This window comes from Seriola aureovittata, chromosome 6 (genome assembly GCF_021018895.1).
Source record: "Seriola aureovittata isolate HTS-2021-v1 ecotype China chromosome 6, ASM2101889v1, whole genome shotgun sequence".
NCBI lineage: Eukaryota > Metazoa > Chordata > Actinopteri > Carangiformes > Carangidae > Seriola > Seriola aureovittata.
The window spans coordinates 8,075,130-8,097,466 of record NC_079369.1 but is presented as its reverse complement, the minus strand read 5'-3'; the positions used below and the strand labels follow the sequence as shown (position 1 = coordinate 8,097,466).

The window sequence follows — 22,337 nt, the reverse complement described above, 5'->3', positions numbered from 1 at the left end:
ACTTCATCATTGATTATTAAAATAGTTGGCTTTTTTGATGATCGAATTATTGACTGGTTGACTAATTGTTTCATCTCTTAAGAAAAATAAATTTCATGATACTAAATGTTTAATTGGTCAGAAAAAAATAAGATTAATTCAAAATGAAGATGGCAGCCCAAAAGTAGTGTATAAGAAACAGAAGATAAAATATAATATAAATTCAACAATGGAACTAGATTAGATTTGAGCTTTCATCTTATTAAACTCAGCAGGGCGTAGTTCGGCTTGTGCCCAAGCATCTGTCGGTGTAATGGTAAGAGCTCACTGTCAAGTAGTGGGCAGTAAAATGAATCATACGGCCAATGGAAAGAATCAAGGCACAAGATTTTCTTTATGTACTGGCAGTGGATCCAACATGACACACACTGGCTGTGAGACAGTGGGATATTTTCCTGTATGCTTTCAGAGCGTCTTGATACAGGCTTAGTCACCAGCTATATGGACAGGAATATGGAGTGACTTTAACCTCATCAGACTTGGAACATCGATGAGAGTCTCTCAGTGGATACTCAAACTGAAACCCTCTTCATCTGTTTAATATCAATGCTCTTATTAGCCTCATGAAATCATGGGACATACTTCACATGCACCCCCATTGACATTTCACTCCTCATGTTAATGATAATTCATGCAGCTGACAGCATTGGGAGACCTGTTAATTTATCAGACACGATTATGAAAAAATAAAACGGTGTAATAGGTGAATAATAAGAGAGTTACGCATAAAACGGGGGAGTGACAGATGACACATTATAAAAGAGTAATCTGATATTTAACCGGGTGCTGTGACTCATGAAAAACACATCAAGATGTGCATACCTTTACTTTAAACAAAAGACTTGAGATCACACCACAGATTACTCATTCACCTGGAGTAACGTAATGTTTTGATTCGATAACTCAGGGGGAAAAACAATCATTGGGCCCAATCTGTTTGCCTTGTTTGTCCTGTTTTTTTACCCGTGCCGTAAAGATACCCACCCAGTCTTGTTATGTTAACAAATATTTGATTGATCGTCTGAAGAGGAAGTATTTTCCAGTGGCAGGTGGTACGTGACGGGATATTGAGAGTGCCTCATGTGTGAAGGCAAATTAGAGACCGGAGAAGGAACTGAGAGGAAATTAAAGGTCCCTGAAAATTTTAACGCTTCGAGTGATGAGCCAGCTATGATTTTGGGGATGGCAATTTTCCATACACCAAAGTGCAACAGAAATTACACATATCATCCAGCGTTTATAATCATCTGCCTTGGAACTTTAATGTGCAGTGGATGTTATGTGGTACAGATACAAAGATGCGTTTTGGGGCTGCTTTCGTGTGTGTGAAAACTACATTTCCCCCTGTGAGATATGGTCAAGCACGGCTAAGTGTGCATCAAGGGGGCGAATGGAGGCTCTGCAGTGGTAAGAGAGAAAGAGCGGCATCCAGAGAGCAGAGCTGATTGAAGTACTGACCTTTTGGTGGGACTGTGTAAAGAGGGGGCCTGCAGACTCTCAGTCAGCTGTCAGATACTGCATCCAGCCTGATAGTGGGAGTAGGGCCCTGACACCAGCCTCCCACCACTCTGCCCTGTTTGTGTCATCCATCCCTCCATTCTTACAGCCTTCCATTCCACACAAACACCCACCCACCCGTCAAACACACACCACTCACACACACACACACACAGCCGGGCACCGCCGCAAACACTGAACCAGACGCAAACATCCACACAAACACAAACATATTTCAGCCTGTGCCAGCTAGGTAACATTTCTACAAATAGCAGTGTGGGCATTTGGGAGAAAATCGCAAAGCTGCAAACACAGCCTGCTGTAGGGGTGAGATAATCAGCTTTGTGGTAAGAGCAAATGGCCCCTGAGTGGCAAGGCAGGTAATCATTGCAGTGTTTTTGTGGGAGAGGGGAAGTGTGCTTTTCCGTCCTTGTGTGTGTCTATGCATATTCACATGGAAATGAGCAGCTGATTCAAGGGCATGCAGGTATAAAAATTAACCCTAAAAGCACCCGTGACTGCATATCTATCACCAACACTGTCCACATCAAAATAAGAATTCACAAAACAACCCAAAATAAATATACATTGATGTTGCCATGAAATCTGAAGCCATTTTTGTTTGTGACATCTTCTTGTAAACCTGGGTCATAATGGCACACCACTAAAAAGATACAAAAAGGTCCCTGCTGACGTCAGTGTTGCTCCTCAACTTTCTAGAAGCAGCACAGGTGGGGCACCATTTACATAAGCAGCAACAAACAGGCTGCAGATTTGCTTAAATTGCGTTTGGAGTTATTCCATATCCCTGATCTGTTTCCAGTTTTGCATGTGCTTTGATGATCTTCACTCAATTACAAATTACCAAAGAAAACATCCACTCTTCCTTTTTATTGTAAATCCAAGGCCCTAATTGGAAGAGCTGAACGGTTTCATGCACATTTCTACACCAATATGCATAAATGTAAACTAAAGGATGCAATCACTGTAACAAAAGGCGGTGCGAGCGGAATTAAATATTCCCTTGAAGAAAGATTGAATAAAGAAAATGAGAGAAGGCTGAGCATGTGTGTGCATGTGTTTGTGAAAGTATACGAGGATGATGTGGGGTTTTCTTTGGCTGGGATGTGTAAAATATCCATCTTTCCCCAGAAGCTGCTGACAATGGGATTTGTGGCTGTTTGGAATTCCAACTTGAGGTGTCACATGCTACAGGGTTCAAATGAGTGCATTAGCAGGGTGTGACCCAACCTGTGAGTACAGTACAACATGAGTAGGTGTGTGTTCCTGTGGAGGGGAGGAGGTTTAGAGACAAAGATGGTGCTGACAGAAAGGGGAGATCTGAAAAGGAGAGATATGGTATAAGGTAAGAGAATGTAAAGCCACACAAGATGCTGTTCAAGGAAGTGAGATAAGAGCGCACATGGCTTTTCATGCCCCTGCTGATAATATGCACAGATCTATATGAGGCCAGTGAGGAGGCTCAACATTTCTCATGCTTTTTTTCAGTAGGAAGTTTCTGCCTAAGTAACCAACAAAACAGAATATAGTACATAAGCAGCATAAATCTGTTGCTCTACAACAAGGATTTCCAACCAGAGGTGCTTGCACCCCAGGGGCTACTTATGCAGGATGGGGTACATGTAAAGATTGTGCGTAGCTCAACTAATCAAAATTCAAAAATAAAAATTGAAATAGGGGTTAGGATATATATATAACAGGATATACCCATACTTAGTCAGCTATAACACCTAAACACTACATTGTGAATGAAACAGCAAGAATGTAGAGAAGTTGAAAGTTTAAATGGTGGACAAATAACAGTTCAAGTTAGTTAGATAAATAAAATAGCTAAAAGTAATGGGTAAGTAGTTGCAATAAATGGTGGTGTTGTTGAAGGAGTATTTGAATTCATCTAACAGGGCTGTGGGGGAACAGCTGACAAAAAAGGTTGGGAAACACTGCTATATGATCTAGCAATGTAATCATCATACAGTGATTAATTGCCATGGTAGACAGGTGGTACACTTGCCACCTGTGTAATAGTTCATGTTAGAGTCAATATATGGGGGGGGGGGGGGGGGGGGGGGGGGGGGCATCTGAGCTGACGCCTGTGAACCAGAGCTAACAGTAGTATGAATGCCACTAATCCCGATGCCGACACTTGACTCGTTCCAACCAAAGGACGTAACACTGATCCCCCAGTGCAGATGACGTCTGATTTGCTCCACTATCCGTTTGCAGTATTAGTCATCTCAGGGATGATCTCAATTTTCCTGTCCTAGCTAGTCCCATGTGATCTGTCCTTCAGGCCCATGGGGTTTTTCTGCCTCCTGGTACTTTTTCACATACATTTTCCTGTAGTCTGTCTTTAGCTGGGTTAAGCTGCTGTGCCCCCTTTTTCCAAAACGACTCCTGGATCTGCCCGGGCACGTGATGACACATTCACACTTGAGAGCACATGAACATACACACATTCATCATGAAAGTGCAGTTGGTTATTTGTTGCCCTTTTAATTGCATGTTTTGAACAGGTGAGCGCCCTGTTCTGTGCCTATATGTGTTTGTGTGTGTGTGTGTGTGTGTATGCGTGCGCACGTGTGCGTGTGTGTGTGTGCGCATGCTTAACCACAACATGCCAAAAGAGGAATTGAGGCAAAGTGTAAATAGCACCATAGGAGCACCTCTGGGTTTCCTTTCCTTCCTCTAAAGCTGTGTTGAAACCTTTGTGTCATTGTTTCTGTTCTGCCACCTGTGCTGTTTTGAAACTTTCCAACTGACACAGGATTTCTTGAAATCTCAATGATGCTGTCGTATTACCTTACAAATGATAAAATAAGAAAACAATTAAGTCCATTATGAGGTCATTTTAGTGAAATATAAGTGACTCTTCTTTCTGGTAAAGAGAGATGGGACACTGTCCAATGTTAACAAGCTTGTGTAAAGTTTGGGTTTTGTACTACTTGTCTTTGTGCCCATAGAGATTTGTCTGCACATTTGTCATGGTGTCTGCAGTGAGAAATTCACCACTATTCAAATTGTGTGAATGAAAAACAACTTCCTCAGAAATGTCCATTCTAGGTCATCCCTCACACTAAACATGAAAACCCATAACTTTTTGTCAAATTATATGTGACTGAGTGCTGTGCTTTCTTATTAATGCATTATATGTGCTGTCAAACGAAAAATGTAACAGGGGAAGCAAGACATTTCACGTTCAGGCATCTTTTAAACTGTTCATGTCAGTGTGAACTTTAAATTAGAGAAACAATGAGAGCAAATTACAGAAATGAAACTGCATGTGGCACGCTTTGTGAGATGACTGGTGTAAATGTGCTCTCCTTGAACCTTCACCAGACCAGCTAATCCCTCTGAGCTGGGTGACGCTCACTTCTGTTCCCAGAGTGACTGACAACTCATTGTGGCTTCATAGTCACAAGACTCTCCGCTGAAGCACTGTAGGAAAATATGCCAACAAGCTACTGTAGTTTCCACCTAGGACACCGAAGGCATGCAGGAATAACTCCCTCAACACGCATGGATCAGCTCTGGGGTGGATTCCAGGTCTGGGGCCTCGTGCTGGTGGCTCCTCAACAGCACATATTGTGGTTGTAGGGCCCAACAAAGGAGCTAATAATGGTGATGAGTGATGATGATGTACAAACAATAAAGTGTGCATGACTCCTGTTAAGAAAATGACTGAATAATGACACTGACCGCAAATCAAATGTTCAGAGTATAGCACTACTAACAGGGCCTTTTATGCTGCAGAGGAGCAAAACTGAGCGTAGCTTCATTTCACATAACATAACAACACATGTTACCCTGCTTGTGATTGTTGTAACATGCAGTCCATGTAGCATATAGTGCTATTGCATGAGCTGGTGTTTCGCATGAGTTGAGCAGAGGCCAGACATCCTCTGAATGCAGCTACTGACTGATTCCACACGTGGAAGCTGGGGAGGTGGGATTGTTCCATGACTGCAAATAGAAGGCCATGGTACTTTTAAATGACTCTGAAAAGGTCAGATAGATGGATTTCAGTATAGAAGCACTTCGACATACAGACACTACCTATGGTCATAGTGTTTTATCAGCGTGCAGTGTTCAAATATTAAGCAAATATTCAAGTATTGCACCCAGGCAAGAAATAGTTCGACATCAACACACCATAAAACCTAAGCAGGTTGTCTTCACATTTAAATCTTGTTACGGAACTGAACTGTTGTAATAAAAATTAAAAATTAACTGCAGCAAAGGCCCCCAAAATGTTAATAACTAGAATGCCTGACAGCAGGCCATGCCATACACTATGTTGATGTGGAAGTACATTATGTACCTTGCCATCTAGTTACTTATTAGTCTACTGTCTGTCAACAATTCACGGGTCAAAAATCATATTTAATGTTGTTGGTGTTATAGAGAACATTAACAATGAAAGTGTCAGGGAGGAGGAAGCCATAAAAAATGTTTGTACTCACAGTGGCAGTGAGTCAAAAGTCTTGGGAAATGTGAATGATCTTAGTCATGATTTCAACAAAGATCATAAAGGTCCATAATGATACTGATTACCTTTATCATATCTCGACTGAGACAGACTTAACATTTCACATCCACAGAGATCACAGAGTGAATTTACCTGATCCGCTGATGATATTGCCTGACAAAACATTTTAAATTATGATGACACACTAGTGTGTACCAGGGAATTACTGCCTCCACACCCATTTGTAGTCGCAAATTAGCCTTTAAACTCCCTCTGAACTTGGCACATCACAGCCAACCCACCAAGAAATGTGTCTGATTGTATAATTTTTTTCATCCACAGTCTTGATTTTGTGCAAAAAACACTGATTAATGCTGGATAAACACGCTCTTAACAAGCAGTCAACACCAGACACGTCAGCTGGTATAAATAGACACAACTGACTAATTAACCATGAACTCATAGTGGGCAGACTGGCTGTATCAAGTAACATCAAACAGAAAGAATAGACATGACTAAACATAGACAGGGCCAGAGCCTGGTGGAGCGAGCGAGGTGAGGTTAGTTATCATCTGGTTTATAATTCAGTGCTTCAGGCATGTTGATGAAGGTTAAGACTAGCATGATGGTGAGAGACAGGACTGGGATGACAAACAACTGCAGTCAGTTGAATGTAAGCTGATGAGGTCTGTTTGTTGTCGTGACTATTCTGGTCCTGAACAACTATTTTTAAAGGCCTCTGGTTCCTGGCATGCCCCAGCGTCAGCCAACTAATATAGAACGAAGCACGAATAAAGCAAAAATAAAGGAGTTATGATGATTTAGTGTCTTTTTCTAGGTAATCCGCCTTTGACACATTGTTGCTATTAGAGCTATTGATATGATTATTTCCACAAGCTAAGGTTTTTAGCATGGCTAATAACTAAAAATGTATGCACAAATTTAAGAACAACAAAGTGTAAATGTTATATATTGTATGTACTAGGAATATGTGTGTTACTGAGTATTTAACTGGGATACTTCATTAATTGTATTCTTGTTGTGCGACCTTTGATATTTTGATGTGCCACTTCCTGTAGATTCACGCTATTCTCTTAAGCTAAGACTGTACAAGTGATCCCGTCGATAGTGTGCGAAAAGATGTAAAAGTGCTGAAAAGAGGTATTAATTTTACTTTGTACAGGTTAATGCAGTTCCTTGTTGTTATAGTGGTGGTTTCAGTGTATGTATGTATGTTTATCATGTGCAGCACTTTATGTATAGTATGCTAGTTAACTGGTCTCAAGCTAGGCTAATGGAGCTTGGAGACGGTTTCTCATGCGGTCCGCTGCTCTCTCCCTTTCTCCTTTAAAGGTGTGCATGTAGAAAACTGGTCATGAGAAGTTGCTCCACTGATATTATTGTGTTATGCTCAGGTATGTGAGCTCCCTATTTGTTATTTTATTATGATAAAGTGTTTTGTATTGATAATTTAGCTTTTTTCATAAATATAGTGTATATTTACATCTATGTTCATGTATACAGTTTGATAATAATTCATAAAATTGCTGCTGGTGGGTGGGAAAATAGCTTTCACAGGGATACTGAAACTGTAGCTATACAATCAAAATGTGATGTATTCTGATTTATTGTTGAAATAGAAGATAGCGGGTGGTAAATGTAATGATGCAGTCATACAGAGTCGTGTCAGGCTAGGCTGAGGAGAAATGTGCATGTAGAAACCTGGTCATGAGAAGTTGCTATACATATATATTATTAAGGACTTTAAGCGGTAACAGTTGAAGGGATGGCCATGGCGTGACATGAGGACGTAGATTCTATCAACACACCAGTTGTTCTCCTGTAGTAGATAGTTGCTGCAACAGTAGGAAGTGTCATACTAGCCAAAGCTGTCCGTTCAACTGTCGCTACTTAAAGTCCCAACTGTGTTACAAGCAAAGAGCCCGTGGGAGAATAAATCCCCCCAGCTGGCAATGCAACAGTCTTGTCTCATTCCTTATCGTCCACCAACACAACGCAGAATTTGTAGCGTGTCAAGCCATGCAAGAAGAAGAAAAACAGTGGCATCAAAAATACGTAACAACAGGATACCTGCTGTGTGACTGGTTGAGCTGTCACAGCAGAACAAACGCTGCCTCGCTTGTAGACAGGGTTAAATTGAAGCCTCGCCTTTGATCATTAGTTATATAGATACAGAGGGTCAGGTCAGCCTTCCCTGTGTGACTCACTTTTGCTTCATGGCATTCCACCCATACACAGTAAATATTTAACTACACGTCATTGGTGGCATTCTGTTTTCAGTATCCAAGTGCACCTCTTCTCCGAAATGACGACGGCATGTCATTGATTTCGACAATAATGCTTGACTTTTTTTCAAGTGCTGGGGAAGCGGCATGCTGTGGAAGGCTGCATTCATTTGCATGTTAGTGATAATCATTTTTCAGAAGAAACACTGAATGGAGGTTTTCCTGATAGACAATATTACAGAACTAGAAATAGCTGTCTGCTAGAGAGCAATCAGTATAAAGTACAATGAACTCTCTTTAATGGAATTACTGCTGTTATCATGAAACACAAACAGAATGATGGCAAAGAAAAAGGGGGAAAGGCGGATCAGCAAGGGCTGGAAAGTTAGAAGAGGAGGGGGTGGAAAAAAGAGAGCAAATGGGGAAAAGGGGAGAGTGGGGCCAGAGCGAGACAGGAATGGGTGACGTCGTCATTGGGGACAGAGGGCTATTTTAAGAATATGATAGGGAGAAGGCCGCTGCGCACGTCTCTGGGCTGACGTCACAGATGAGATCAACTCGCTGCACAGGCTGCCAACCTGATCATGTGACCTGTAATGACCTTCCCTATCAGTGATTAGATTACTGCATGTCAACTGCAGAGCAAAGACCTGCTGTAGGGAGTAGATATGCTGCTGCAGAGGAAACAACAGGAGAGAGTAACAGAAAGTAAAAAATAGACAGAAGAATCAACAGTCCTTCTGTTGAGAAAAGAAGTGGGGGGTAAAAGCAGAAGGAGAGATAGAGAAAAAAAAAACTAATTAAGCAAGAGTACGAGTGCAAGGACCAAGGGTGGAGAACAGAAAGACAACAGGAGAGATGTAAAACAGAGGAGCACCAGCCAAGATTGAATTAGCCCACAGCTTCAGCTACCCCTAAGCCTGGGATGGAGGAGGATTAGTGGGCAGGGATTCTGGAGTGTGTGTGGGTGTGTGTGGAAGTATTCAACCGTGTGGGAGGAGAGCAGGGTGATTTGGCAAGTTCTGAACTTGCTTGCACCAACAAAGGAAATGCCTGCATCTGGTATTCATCACTGCATACAGTACACACCAATACACATGCACACACACACACACACACACACACACACACACACACACATACGTGCACACACACACACACACACACACACACACACATACACACACACACACACACACACACATACGTGCACACACACACACACACACACACACACACACACACACACACACACACACACACACACACTGCTATTATCTCCTATCTGTTTTCTTTTAGTGCAAAAGTGCTGTGAGTACTGGTGCACATCACAACATGTTGCTCTTAAACTGATTTGGTGTCCCCTAAACAGACACTGACCTCAAAGAGCAAAATTTCTTTACAACCGATATTACTGAGTGAATGGGTAGAACCATTGCAAAAGTCATATCTTTGTTTTACCAGAAGTAATACGCAAGAAGTCCATTCTGCATTGCCAAAACCACCTACCCAGCCACCCACACTTCCTGCCCTGAGTCTCTCTCTCCTCCACTCTCGCACTCCTATTTTCTCCCGTCTCTCCCTCTCTCTCACACACTTGTTCTGCTCTCTTCTATTTTATACACTCCACACTGACACCTAACCTTTGTCGGACCACCAGTTCCTCTGGCGCTACGCTGTGGGCTGTCAAACAGACAAATAAACAAACAGATAGCGCTAACACCCTCCCAGCGTGGCCGAGTTTCACAGCTAGAAAGGTTCTTATCGTGCCCGGCTTGTGTCCTGTGGGTGGATTTCATTAGCTTATTTAGCACATTCAGCCCAGTTCCAGGTTGAGTCCTATTGTAGGCCTTTTAATGTGAGCAGACTGGCTCTGTAAAAGAAAACAATTATCAGGTCCACCATTTGGATTAGGCTGTGCAGTAAGTGGTTAACAGGCCTGGATCTGGGGTTTGGGAGAACAGTGCAGCACCACTAGTGTCTTATGAGTCGTGCAGCACCACAACACGAGAGGCTATGAATATGACAAACGGTTCGCTGCACATGGACAGAATATGGAGAGTAGTGTGAACTATCCTGTTGCAGACGTGATAGGCTTTGCCACAACAGCACATCATATTCTCACAGGATCAATGTGGAGGCTCAAATCACAGTGGTGTGCTGATTTACATTACTATGCTACCGAGAGCCAGTGGTTTTAATTATAGAGGTTGCATTAAGGATACCTAGGCATTTTTCACTTATTTGCTTTCTTGCCAAAAGCAGTCACAAACAAGACACACTTGGTAACCATTGTACGTATCATTAACTTTGCCTGCCACTTGAGAATGTGTTGACTAAGGATCGAATAACTAACATGTTCAAAATGTCATACAGAAAGAAAGGGAGAATATAATATTACTCATCATTGACACACACACACACACACACACACACACACACACATATACAGCATACACTCAGCCTTATGATAAATGTACCACTTGCAGAGAATGAATACAGTGAGCTTGATTGTGACATGTTTGGACAGTTTCCACTGTGCCTCTGGGCGCAGTTCAGTGTATAGAGGTTGTTGTGATTAGTCATTAATCACTCACTCAGCAGCAACTGAAATACATAAACTTTACAGTATGTACTGTATCCAAGTTGATGTTTATCTGATTCATTTATCAGTCGATGAATCATTTGGAAGATGAAATTTCTGCTTCCTATAAAGTTTCATTAAAAAGTTTTGATGACAAAAGTCAAGGGAATGTCGTGACTCACGATACTGGAAATGGGGCTCTGGTCAAAATGTTCCTGGCTTGGATGTTCAGAAGATACTGTAAAGTGTGACTGTGACTAAATCATAGTCTGAAGTGACACTTTCTTTTCTTGTCCCGTCGTTGCACGTTTTTCACATTTTCTCTCGCTTTGTTTCTCGAGCAGGGGCTCTGACACTCTCTCTGGCACGTTGTCTGCTTTAGTGTGTAAAGCTGTAGAGCTCGAGATGTGTCATCAGTCATCTGTGCTGTGAGCCGATGGGGCGAGCGAGCAAGTGCTTCAAACAGGGCTCCTTCTGCAGGTGTGGGATCAGAGGTCCTGTCCACACTGAAATCCTTTCCACTCCCACTCGACTCATCACCCTTCTTCTCTCTCATGACTTTTTTTTTTTTATCCTACACTGTATCTTGGGTGCTTTTTGAACTCCATCCCAACATTTATTACTTATCCCACTCCACATTTGCTACTACTATGACCAGGTTTCTTCAAGCATGGAGGCACACATGTTTATAGCAAAATCTCTGAGAACTAAGTCATACCTGTAGCTAAATGTACAGAGAAATTGGTGTTTCTGGGGAACATAGACAAATCAAACATGTTTAAACTGCTCCCTAATGTATTTTCTCATATAATGTTGTTTTATTCCGCATAAAAGAACATTCTAGGCAATACCAGACTCAAGGTTACATCATTTTTGAATTGTATTTGTGCTTGAATCCTTTTTAAATCTATTTTGTGATGATATTATCTATACATTTGTCATATTGCATGCATTCACATACTGACATGCACAGGCTAGAGAAAAAGGACATTTAGAAATGTGCTTTTATTTAATAATGTCTTATTAATTTTTGAATACTGAACACTTTGGGTCATAGGTCATACTTGTTCCTTATTTCTATGAATCTTGTCTCCAAGTTTGAACATGAGTCTGCATTCAAAAGTCAATCTCACCCACCAACCTGTCTGTGCACACCATTCAAATGGCTGAACATCCAAATAATTCAGAAACTTTATCCACTCACTGAAACCGGCACTTAGGCTGCAATCAATACTGTCTGAAAGATAACATGTAAATCAAATTAGAGACACATAAAGATCTGGGCTGTGTTGTTAAAACCAAGAACAGAGAAGGGTTATATAGCTGGTCAGTCCATATCAGTACCACCATGTTTGCATCATTTCTTCGAAAAACAAAACATAAGAATTTTTCTTGTTCTGATTCTACATGGCCATGTGTCAAATGTTTGGTCAAGTAATCACAGTCTCACTAGTTTCGTGGGAATTAGGGCTAAGTGATGCTGTACCTTACGTCAAAAAAGTGTGATGTTAATCAAATCTGCACCTCACACACTTTTCCTTTGTCTGCTGTATGTTTGTGTCTGTGCATGTTTGTATGAGCACTGCCCACTTATTTTGGAGCCACCCTTACATCTGTCAACGATATAGAGACGGTGCTTGTATGTTTTACAAGCATTCATTTGCACCGTTTGTATCAGCATGTAAGGAATGCAGGCATCTCTGTGTGTCAGCTTCCGGTGGTAATGTTGTGAGCGTAGCGTTGCGATGGCCGGTGAGGTGTGTCTACCCCACTCGCAACCACTCAGGGTGAATCAGGAGGAAATGGTGGCAGGAGAACAACAGCAGCAGGATGAGCGCGTCGGGCATGGTTCATTTTTCTCCCGAGGCAGAGGGCGGCCCACTGGTGACTTTGACGGATAGGAATGTTGCTCACCCACACACACACACACGCCCACACATGTCCCACACACTCAAGCTCTCACACAACAACTCGTGTGCTGTTGCTCGTGCATGGACACACATACGCAAACTCGCAGATGGGTACACGCACAATCACACACAGGCGGCTCTATCCCACCAGATCTGATATCCAACGTGAAATGTTTACGACCCGCCCACACGGCCTTCCTCCCTTGTCAATAAACTCTTCCCAGAAGTATGTGTGATACATTATCATGTAGATGGCTGCATATGAGGGTTGCTCTTGCACCCTCCATCACAGGATTATCCATGTGCATCCTACTGCACCATGCAGCACATAGAGAAAAACATTTGGCTTTTAAGCTGCGTGATGATTAATTTGTGCATTAACACAATTCTTTTACTTAATCACATTGTGATTTGTCACATTAGCACAGATAGAATGGGGGGTCACACTGTACCAGCTACTGGGGATTAAAACAAATGACATATTGAAAGAAGGTCTCAACTCAAAATGCTAAAAAACATGTCCTCTACTGAAGAATGAAAAACTGCCAATTACAAGACAATGTCAGGATCAGGATTACATGTGGTGAGGGTTGCACCTTTGTCACAAAACATATCAGCTTGTCAGCTCAACTACAAAGTCTAATTCAGGCAAAGAAGGTCAGAGTGTTCTGCATGACCAGAGCTGTGTTGACAGCTAGACCTGCTGACGAGCACAGCCAAGCCGTCTCATGGCTGAAAGAAGAACTTGACTCTCAAGCGGCCAGAGTGACACACATCAACGCACATTGGCTTCCTCTGTGTATGAGAGTCTTGTACGCACAGTTCCTGTAATGTGCTCCTGCCAGCAAGACAAGCATCAAAACAGGCTATGGAGCGAGCTAATTCAAAAGCGCAGCATTTGACTCGAACAAAGGGTTGGGTTTCAAGTAGAGGAGGGCGTTTAACCAACTCCTTTCACTTTGTTCCACTGAATCAGCATCTCCCAGAGAGAAATAGAGAGATGGAGACTGATAAAGAGCAAGAGAGGGAGCTGTTGGGGCTAGGCATAGACAGGCACTTTTGTCTGATCGTGGAGTCTCTGGGAGATAACGGCAATGTTTCTTTTGAACACACACTGCTTTGTCTCTCTCCCTAAGACACACAAACACACACACTTACACATGGATGATTCAGTTCTCAGACAATGTGATAATATGCTGGTAGGGCAAAACGTCCCCTGCACAGCAGGGAGGAGTGTGTCTCTGTAATCAGACAGACAGTCTGTGCTGGTCCTGAGGCTGGAAGGAAGGACAGTTCTTGGCTGGTGAATGTGAGCTGACTCTGAGGCAGAGTCAGGTCTTTTTTTCTTTCCTTTGACACATTGCACAACATCTCTCTTGTCCTTCAGGTGAACCTTATTGTGATGATTATCACACATGTGAGCTACATGGACGCAATCAGTGCACAGGCATTATACAATAGCCTGTCCTGACCTACAGTATGTTTACATTCAGTGCTGGAAAGTACATTTACTCAAGTACTGTAGTTAAGTACACATTTAGGGTACTTGTACCTGAGTAGTTCCATTTGTATTATTTTATACTGCTACTCGAATGCACTTCAGAGGAAAATATTGTACTTTTAACATTCCTTTATTTATCTATATATCTATACTTACTACATACTTTGCAGATATAGACTTTGTAATATGGTAGGCTAAACTTATAAAAACTTGTATTTTTTATAGATTAAACAATATGCTTACATGTGAATGCATCAGTAATATGTTTCATACTGCGATATTTCTACTTCTACTTAAGAATCTAAATTATTCTTCCGCTACTTTCTATTTGGTTAATAGCCTACAACAATGAGCGGTATTTCTGTCAATATTTCAGAAGCAAGACTGGTTTTGCTAGCATAAATAATACTGATTTAACATATTTTTTGACAAATATCCATAAAATTCCCCAAAACAAGTGAATTTCCTCAAACACAGAAGTGCAGTTTTTGTTTATCGGTGTACGTGCCCTCGTATCCAGGGAGCCTGTTTACCTGCTCTGTTGCCCAGTGACATATTTCTCTATGTCGTCTAAGTGTGGCAACACCCCTGACATCGCCAAAGCACTCATTTCATTGACTCTCTGTTAAGGTGGTAGGCCACAGGCTGGTGGTGTTTTGTTTCTATTTAGATATCTGCTCCCATTAAAAGCCTTATTCTGCTGCTCGGAGAGCCACGGCATTGACACAGTTGGATATCTTTATCTGTTGCCGCTTTGCGTAGGCACATTCTTTCCCACCGGCGAGAACGCGTTGAACAGCGAAGCAAGGCCACCTTAAATCACATGCTGACACACCAAGAACTCTACTCTCCACCCATCTCCGAGAAGAGTCCGTAAAGAGGTGTCTCACCTTCCCAACTACGCGCTTATTATCACGAAGGAAACCGGTACAGCAACAGCACGCGGAGGACAGTTAGAACACAACTGCATCTCCTCATTGGCCAGCAGTCCTGAGGTCTGGTGCGTAATGCCGCGCGCTGGGCACGCACGGACCCACCAGAGAATTTACTGAAGAAAAATCTTGTGGATATTGAAGAGTTTGGATTTATTTATCTGAGAGTTTTTAACACGGTCTGGGTTTACATTACATGCCAAAGCTGGGGGAACAGACTGGAACACAACAGACTTCTGCGCGAAGCTTCACAGTTTTCGCCACAATTATTGGTAAGTACACTTCAATATCACGTCCAAGTAACTCTATTAGGATTTTATTTTTATAGCAAGTTAACTGAGATGCTAAGTGCATCTCATGTAGTGATGTAGTCGATTACGGATCGATAAAAGCATGTTGTCAAGTGATTGGATCTGCCTCCTTCCATGTAAATTCAGTGGGCATGATTAACTTAATAAGGCCGGTATTGACGACAGGAGAATGTTACTGTTAGTGTAAATTATAATTGGTAGCTGACTGAAAGTCGCTGCTGATGTCGTCTGTTTAGAAGCACAATAACAACCGTATTAAATGATACTGGAGTAGTGACAGTCATGCTAAGAGTATTGTAGCTCATTTTATGATAGACCCTAAAGCATAAACAAGTGAATTCATATCTTCTTAAAGATAAATTCTCGTTATAAAGCCCCACCTGAATTGTCTTCCATTGTTAGGCACAAGTAAACTATGACTCACTTCCAAGTTTTGATTGTGAAAGTTTCTTCCTTGGCCACTGGGTGGCGACCGAGTATCTGCTTTTTAGTGCTGAAACCCTTACTTGTGTTGCAAGAAAATGTAGGGGTGGACTCTGTGTTGGCTATAGATGCCTGTATATTCTCAATCTATCCCTCTTTGTGTGTAAGCGTGTCTGGTTTGTTTTGTCTATGACATTTTTTGGTTACCTCAGACTGGAAAACATGAACTTCTCCAACACCAGTCACAGCTGCACCTTCTTGCATGTATCAAGTCAGAATTAACATTTACCTTTACATGCTGCATTCTCTATTGCTATCTTTTACTGCCAAATGTAACACTGTATAGACAGTGAGTTGTCCGGTATATTTCTTCCTGGAGAGTATATCCCTTTCAGCGGGTAATTTGCATAGGCTACTATTCCCGATCACTTTAATGGTTTCTTGTATGTTGCTGAGGTCAGGGGAAAGAGAATGGCGTCAGCACTATTAATGTCATTACAATCCATCTGATAACTTAGATTTACCAGTGAAGAGTGTAACAACTGCTCTTTATATACAGGCTTTAAAATAGCTGCATCCACACTAGTGTTGATTTGTAGCCTGCTGTAAAGGAAGAGAGTGAAACCTGATCAAAACACTGATACTCTCTTTGATATGGTTACAATTTTATTTTCACTAATGTGATGTCGGATCAGAACATTCATTAATTACAATTATCCTGTCCTTTGAATCACTAATCTAAGATCAGTCTGTATCTCTTAACTTATGTAGTTTTTTTAATGATGAATGCTATTTTAAGCCTGTTGCACACTTCACAAGCAAGATGGCCCTCAAATACACAGAATTACAAATTAAAAGATTAATAGTGAGTAAGTTAGTGGTAGGAAAAAGTAAAGAATTCGTCATTTTAATTGGGTCCTCCTCAGATCATCAAGAGACCTCCAAAGTAACCTCAGTAAAGGAACCACGGCTGTAGGCTACTGTGGTAAGGACACATATTTTGTTCTATGCTGTAATTTATTATGAATGGCCTAAACTCGCTTGCCCTCCACGTGGGTGTGGATCTCATCTTCCTATTGGCTGATGGCAGCAACGTCCTGAAGGAGCTCTCCTGTGATTGGTCTGGCCGCCCCGGGGCTGTGGGCGTATTTTATCGATGGTGGAAGTGGGATACTTTGTGACAATGTTCATTGTCGATATTTCACCGGAGCTGCCGTGGGTATGAGTGCTCGGCGAAGAGCCTCTCACTACTAGCCGTGTGAGGCTTTGCAGCTTACGGAACATTTATTTTCTCCTCTAAAGCTTGCAAAAGCTTTCAAAACACCAAGAGGAATTTATGTTATTTTTATTAGACCTCGCAGGTTTTGTTTTAAAGGTAACCTCTTACGTAAATGAATGTCCGTGGCATTTTTTGCTGACTGCATACTTGCGTTTCTGCCTGGTATTTGCACATCTATGTAGCATATAAGAAGACTTTTGCTGGCACACCGGAAAGGGCAACATTAAAGAGAAAGATCAAACGAAGAAAAAAAAGAGCTTTATGTAGTTTACTTTCCCAGGGGAATATTCTCATGATATCGACCGGAGAGAAGACGGATTGGGTTTTATTCTGACTCTCGGAGAGCGAGAGAAAGGAGGCACCAAGAGGTAGAGCGAGCGAGAGAGAGAGAAAGACAGAAAGCTTTCTGAATGCTGCATTTGATTTACAAGCAGAACAAGGGACGGTAGCCGAAGGACGGATCCGCTTCACCATCCTCTTCACCCTCTTCATCCCCGGCTCTGCTCGTCTTGTCTCCCCCTTCTCTGACCACAGATTATCGGATGGACCAGCATCCCAGCGCCCGGAGCTGCACCAGTCGCGGGGCTTCGTCCTGCGAGGCCGTCCCGACTGAGCCCTCCATGAATCTGTACATCCACTCCACCACCGGTACACGATTCGAGCTTTCCTTGCCCCTGGAGGAGACCGTAGAGGGACTGAAGAGGAGGCTATCGCAAAGACTCAAAGTACCCAAAGAGAGACTCGCTCTGCTACACAAAGAAACGTGAGTAAACCTCATATAAGCATGATTGAAATGTGTTCACTGCAAGTGCCTTTCTGTACCGGGAAAAGAGTCGTAAACATTTAATTATGGTTCTGTGTTAAAACGCCAGCCTGTGTTTGAGACTTTGTACTATAGACGGACACCATGAGCCATAATGTATAAGCTATTCCGCAGTTCAAAATGTGAATAACCCCAGTTTAGGTGCGTTCACTCTTCGACCCTGCAGTGATATATTTGAATCTATACTTTGTATTTATTCGTGCTTGAGCTCTCTGGAGCTTCAGACACAACCTTGGCTGCTTTGGTCATCAATACATTCAAGGAAACTACTGACCACGGTATTGGAATTACGCATAGGGGACGCACCGGTCACTGGAACAGTATTGACAAGGCGATCTGCAGACTTGCATTGATTCATCCCCCCTTCATTATAAATACCGAAGCCTGACTGAATTGCTAATGCTGTGTGAATCATACACGTTAAACATTGATGAGTACAGTCACACAGACTTGGTAGCCTGTAATTTATTTACTGTGCCACTGCAGGCATACATATGGCTCATCCTAGACATGTTACTGTATAATGGGAGATGGATATAACCTGTGCTTGGATTGGGATCTAAGTGTCTAGTTACATGGCAATAGACAGTATCTTTGGAAGCAGAATAACTCCTTAATGGTTTTAGTGAATTTCTGGGTGTGAGGTGTCGGCTGGCCAGTTTTCTTGAGTTCTCAAAATGCTCCTGTAATAGCACATTAGGACACAGCTGCTTGAGCGAGGGAGTAGTTAAACCTTTATAAAATCTTTATTATTTAAAACGGAAAACCTACAGTGTTAGTCGGTTTTCAAACGAATCAGACCCAGGTTAAATGAGCTAACAATAGTGCAGGTGGTGTTATGCAAAATAGCGGGGGGGGGGGGGGGGGGGGCTTTAGTATATGCAAACAGTCAGCATTGTTTTTCAGCCCCCCCACCACACCCCCCACCCCCACCCATTGTAATCACCCAATAAATCACATCATCCTTTAAAACCTGAAACCCCCCTTTTTAATCCCCTCCTGCTCCTCAAACTGTAGACCTACAGTATCTCAGTGCTGAGGGCCTTTGTTCAGCTGCATAGGGTGAGATTTGGGTCATGTTTGTACAGCAGGTTGTCCTAAACAATCTCCATGAGACTATAGGAGGTACTACACCTGGATGTGAGTGGTTTTAGTGCATCGTGACCTGCAAGATAAAAGCTTTTCCTCATTGTGGAACAGATACTCCTGCTCTGCACCAAACATTAAATAGTAAAGCCCTGTAAATGTATTATATATCACTTGGCTAAACTTTCTTTAGAATTGCAGAAACAACCCTCACATCGCTCTATATTTCAACTGAGAACAATAGATTTGCAGTGTCAACAATAGTTCATTGCTGTACTGTTTATCTGTTCTCATAATCATTAAAAGGGCTGTGGTTTTGGTTTCACCTTGGAGTTTCTGCTTATCATTCGTACGACTCAAAATGCCAAAAGAAAATACTTACCTCCACTTAGGCAAGTGGCAGTGGTGCCAAATATCCACTGCGAGCAATTGTCAAGCTCCACTATACTCGAAATTGAAATATGACAGCCCAATCAATACTTCTCTTTCATGGAGCTTTTCACCCACGGCTCTTTTCGAAACTAGTTTTGAAGTGTGTCTGCCCCCCCTGGCTGAAGGGTGTTTGTGTGTCTGAAGAGAGAAGATATTGTCAGCACAGTCTAATTATCTTGTTCTCTCTAACCCTGCAGGCGACTAAGTTCAGGCAAACTCCAGGATCTAGGCATCTCTGATGGGAGCAAGTTAACACTTGTTCCAACAGTTGAAGCAGGATTAATGGTAAGGCTCACCTGACTGTAATTTTATTTTAGTTTGGGCTCCTAATATTAATTAAGTACTGTTTATTAGCATTACTAATAAATATTTTTGCATAGAAATTTCTTTAGATAATTGGTGTATGTGTGTAATTGGAAAATGATTGATTTTTTAACATCCCCTTCTCTTTCTGTGCAGTCTCAAGCATCAAGACCAGAACAGTCAGTAATGCAAGCCTTGGAGAGCTTAACAGAAACTCAGGTAAGAAACAGTTTCTCTGTGTTGACCCTGAAAAAATATTGATGTAGCAAAGTTAGTATCCTACCATGGCGGTAATCTAAACTGAACTATGGACCTTTTGTGTTTGTGTTTGCATGGGGGATATGGGAGGTTATAGCTTTACAGAGAACACCCAGATATGACAGAGACAGAGAGAGAGATGAGATGAGATGAGCAGGCTGCACAAGCACAAGCCTCTTTGCTTGTCTAATCTCAGCCTCTTAAGCAATCCAAGCCAAGCTAGACATCCAGTGTGAGCTGTTAGGATATAATAAGCAGCAACACCCTCCTGTATCCTAGTAACATCTGTGATAGTGTGTGTGTGTGTGTATGTGCATGTATGCCTCTGCAGGAAGCCAGAGTGAACACCACACAAGAAAGGCGTATTTGTGAGATGCTGAGAGGACAAGCACATAACACTTAGTTCCATGTTTCTGTTTATACCTTTATCTGTAATCTCTCTCCACTCCCTCTGTGTTTCATGCTCTAACAGACACACACACACGCACGCACGCACGCACGCACGCACGCACGCACGCACGCACGCACGCACGCACACACACACACACACACACACACACACACACACACACACACACACACATGCACAGGCAAGTTTCCAGGAAGTGTGCTGTGGCTACATGGAGATTGAGTGTAGTCTCACTAACTCATAAACAGAGTGCTGGATCATCAGATGACAGCCTTCTCAGTCAGTATTAGCATAGGGTTCCTGGAAGCCTGGCATGTATAGTCTGAGTGGGGCCTACACCCTGACTTACAGTGAAACAGCTATGTAGGCCTAGTGAAATACACTGTGCTTTTGAGTCAGTGTGGCATGACTCACCAAAATGATCAATAGTGAGAGTAAAGAAAAAAAGGCAAATAGTTCTCCACGCTGGCCGCAGAGAGAGTGCAAGCGAGAAGACAGGCGATAAGGCTGAATGCACACAGACAACACTGTGACGTATGAAACACTCCGCAGCTGACTGACTGACTCAGATCAACTTCCTTTTGTAGCGTTTGGTAACACTGTGATGTACGTAACTGCATCAGTGATGCGCCGCTGAATGATGTCAAAACAGTACAAGATGGTGAAATTGTGTGCGGATGTAAGGAGTTAAGTGTGTCAGCGATGCAGCGGTTACGTCCAGATGAATTTGACCAAAGAACGATTCTCTAAATTTAATGCAATTTTTTTTTTCTCAGAGGATGTGGGCTGTTCAGAGATAGTTGAGTATGGTTGGTATGGCTTCATTCCCTGCTGATAATTTTATGGTGGAAATCCAGATCATGTTGTGTGTGTGTGAACTCAGCATGCCTCTTGTAGCACAGACAGCAGATGACTGCATGTGTGTAGGTGTGCGTAAGTGGAGATGTGTGTGTGTGTGTGTGTGTGTGTGTGTGTGTGTGTGTGTATGTCACAGTGGTAGTGGGCTGGAAGGAAGCCTTGCCCATCATGTGGTACGCCTTTGCTGGGCAGCCATGAGTGACTGTCATTTTCACCAGAGGCAGACTATAATTCAACAACTGAGAGAAGATTTCTCACTCTGCCTTTCTTCTTGCATCTCTCTCTGGCCACATAACCCTGTAACACTCAGGATCATTATGAGTCATGTGCTTGCGTTTTTTCTCGAGAATTGTTCACTGTACATTACTGAAGCATGCATATTTATTGTGATGTTAATCGTAATCCTGCAGTGGGGCTAGAAAGAGTAAAGGGCACAGCAAGAATGATATCAGGCTAAAAGGTTAAAATAAAGGTATAAAGCTGCTTTAGTGTGTTTTTATCCAGAGAAATTGATTCCTCTTTATAATTCATGAAGCGGAAGGGAATGATATAGATTGCGGAGAGATTACGGATCTGAGTAAGATTAGAAAATAGGAACACAAAAGCCCCCCCCCCCCCCCAACCCCTCAACTCTGGGGCTATCAAAAATCAATCAATGCACTTAGCTCTTAAAAGTGTCTGACACGATAACTGATATGCCCATACACCCAAAAATAGCCAAGGGGGGATATGGGTTGGCTGTTAGCTGTGGTAGCCTTAGAAGAAGTGGGTATGAACACCTGGACCTCTTATTACTCTTCACCCCTCCATATATTTTGGTCGTGTCAGGTCTGATTTCCAGCTTGGGTGTTTTCCCAGGAAGTGTGTGTATTCATGGAAGCCTGGGCTGAGTATAACACCTTATGTCTTCTCCTTTATCAGAATTCTGGAGGAGTCTGCAGCTAGCAGCTAGCCAACTAG

General features: G+C 42.4%; 1 protein-coding gene across 2 annotated transcripts in view; it reads left to right on the top strand.

The window, feature by feature from the left end:
* Window positions 1–15,057: 15,057 nt before the first annotated feature.
* midn (midnolin) overlaps window positions 15,058–22,337 on the top strand; it is a 28,968-nt gene continuing 21,688 nt past the window's right edge. The window contains exons 1-4 of one of the 2 annotated variants that reach the window (XM_056378456.1): window positions 15,058–15,467; window positions 17,743–17,971; window positions 19,747–19,834; window positions 20,009–20,071. In XM_056378456.1, the coding sequence (XP_056234431.1) occupies window positions 15,392–15,467; window positions 17,743–17,971; window positions 19,747–19,834; window positions 20,009–20,071 (456 nt within the window). In that variant the 5' untranslated portion in view covers window positions 15,058–15,391. Of the gene's footprint in view, window positions 15,468–17,642; window positions 17,972–19,746; window positions 19,835–20,008; window positions 20,072–22,337 lie in introns of both variants that reach the window. The other variant, XM_056378457.1, reaches the window with a different exon arrangement.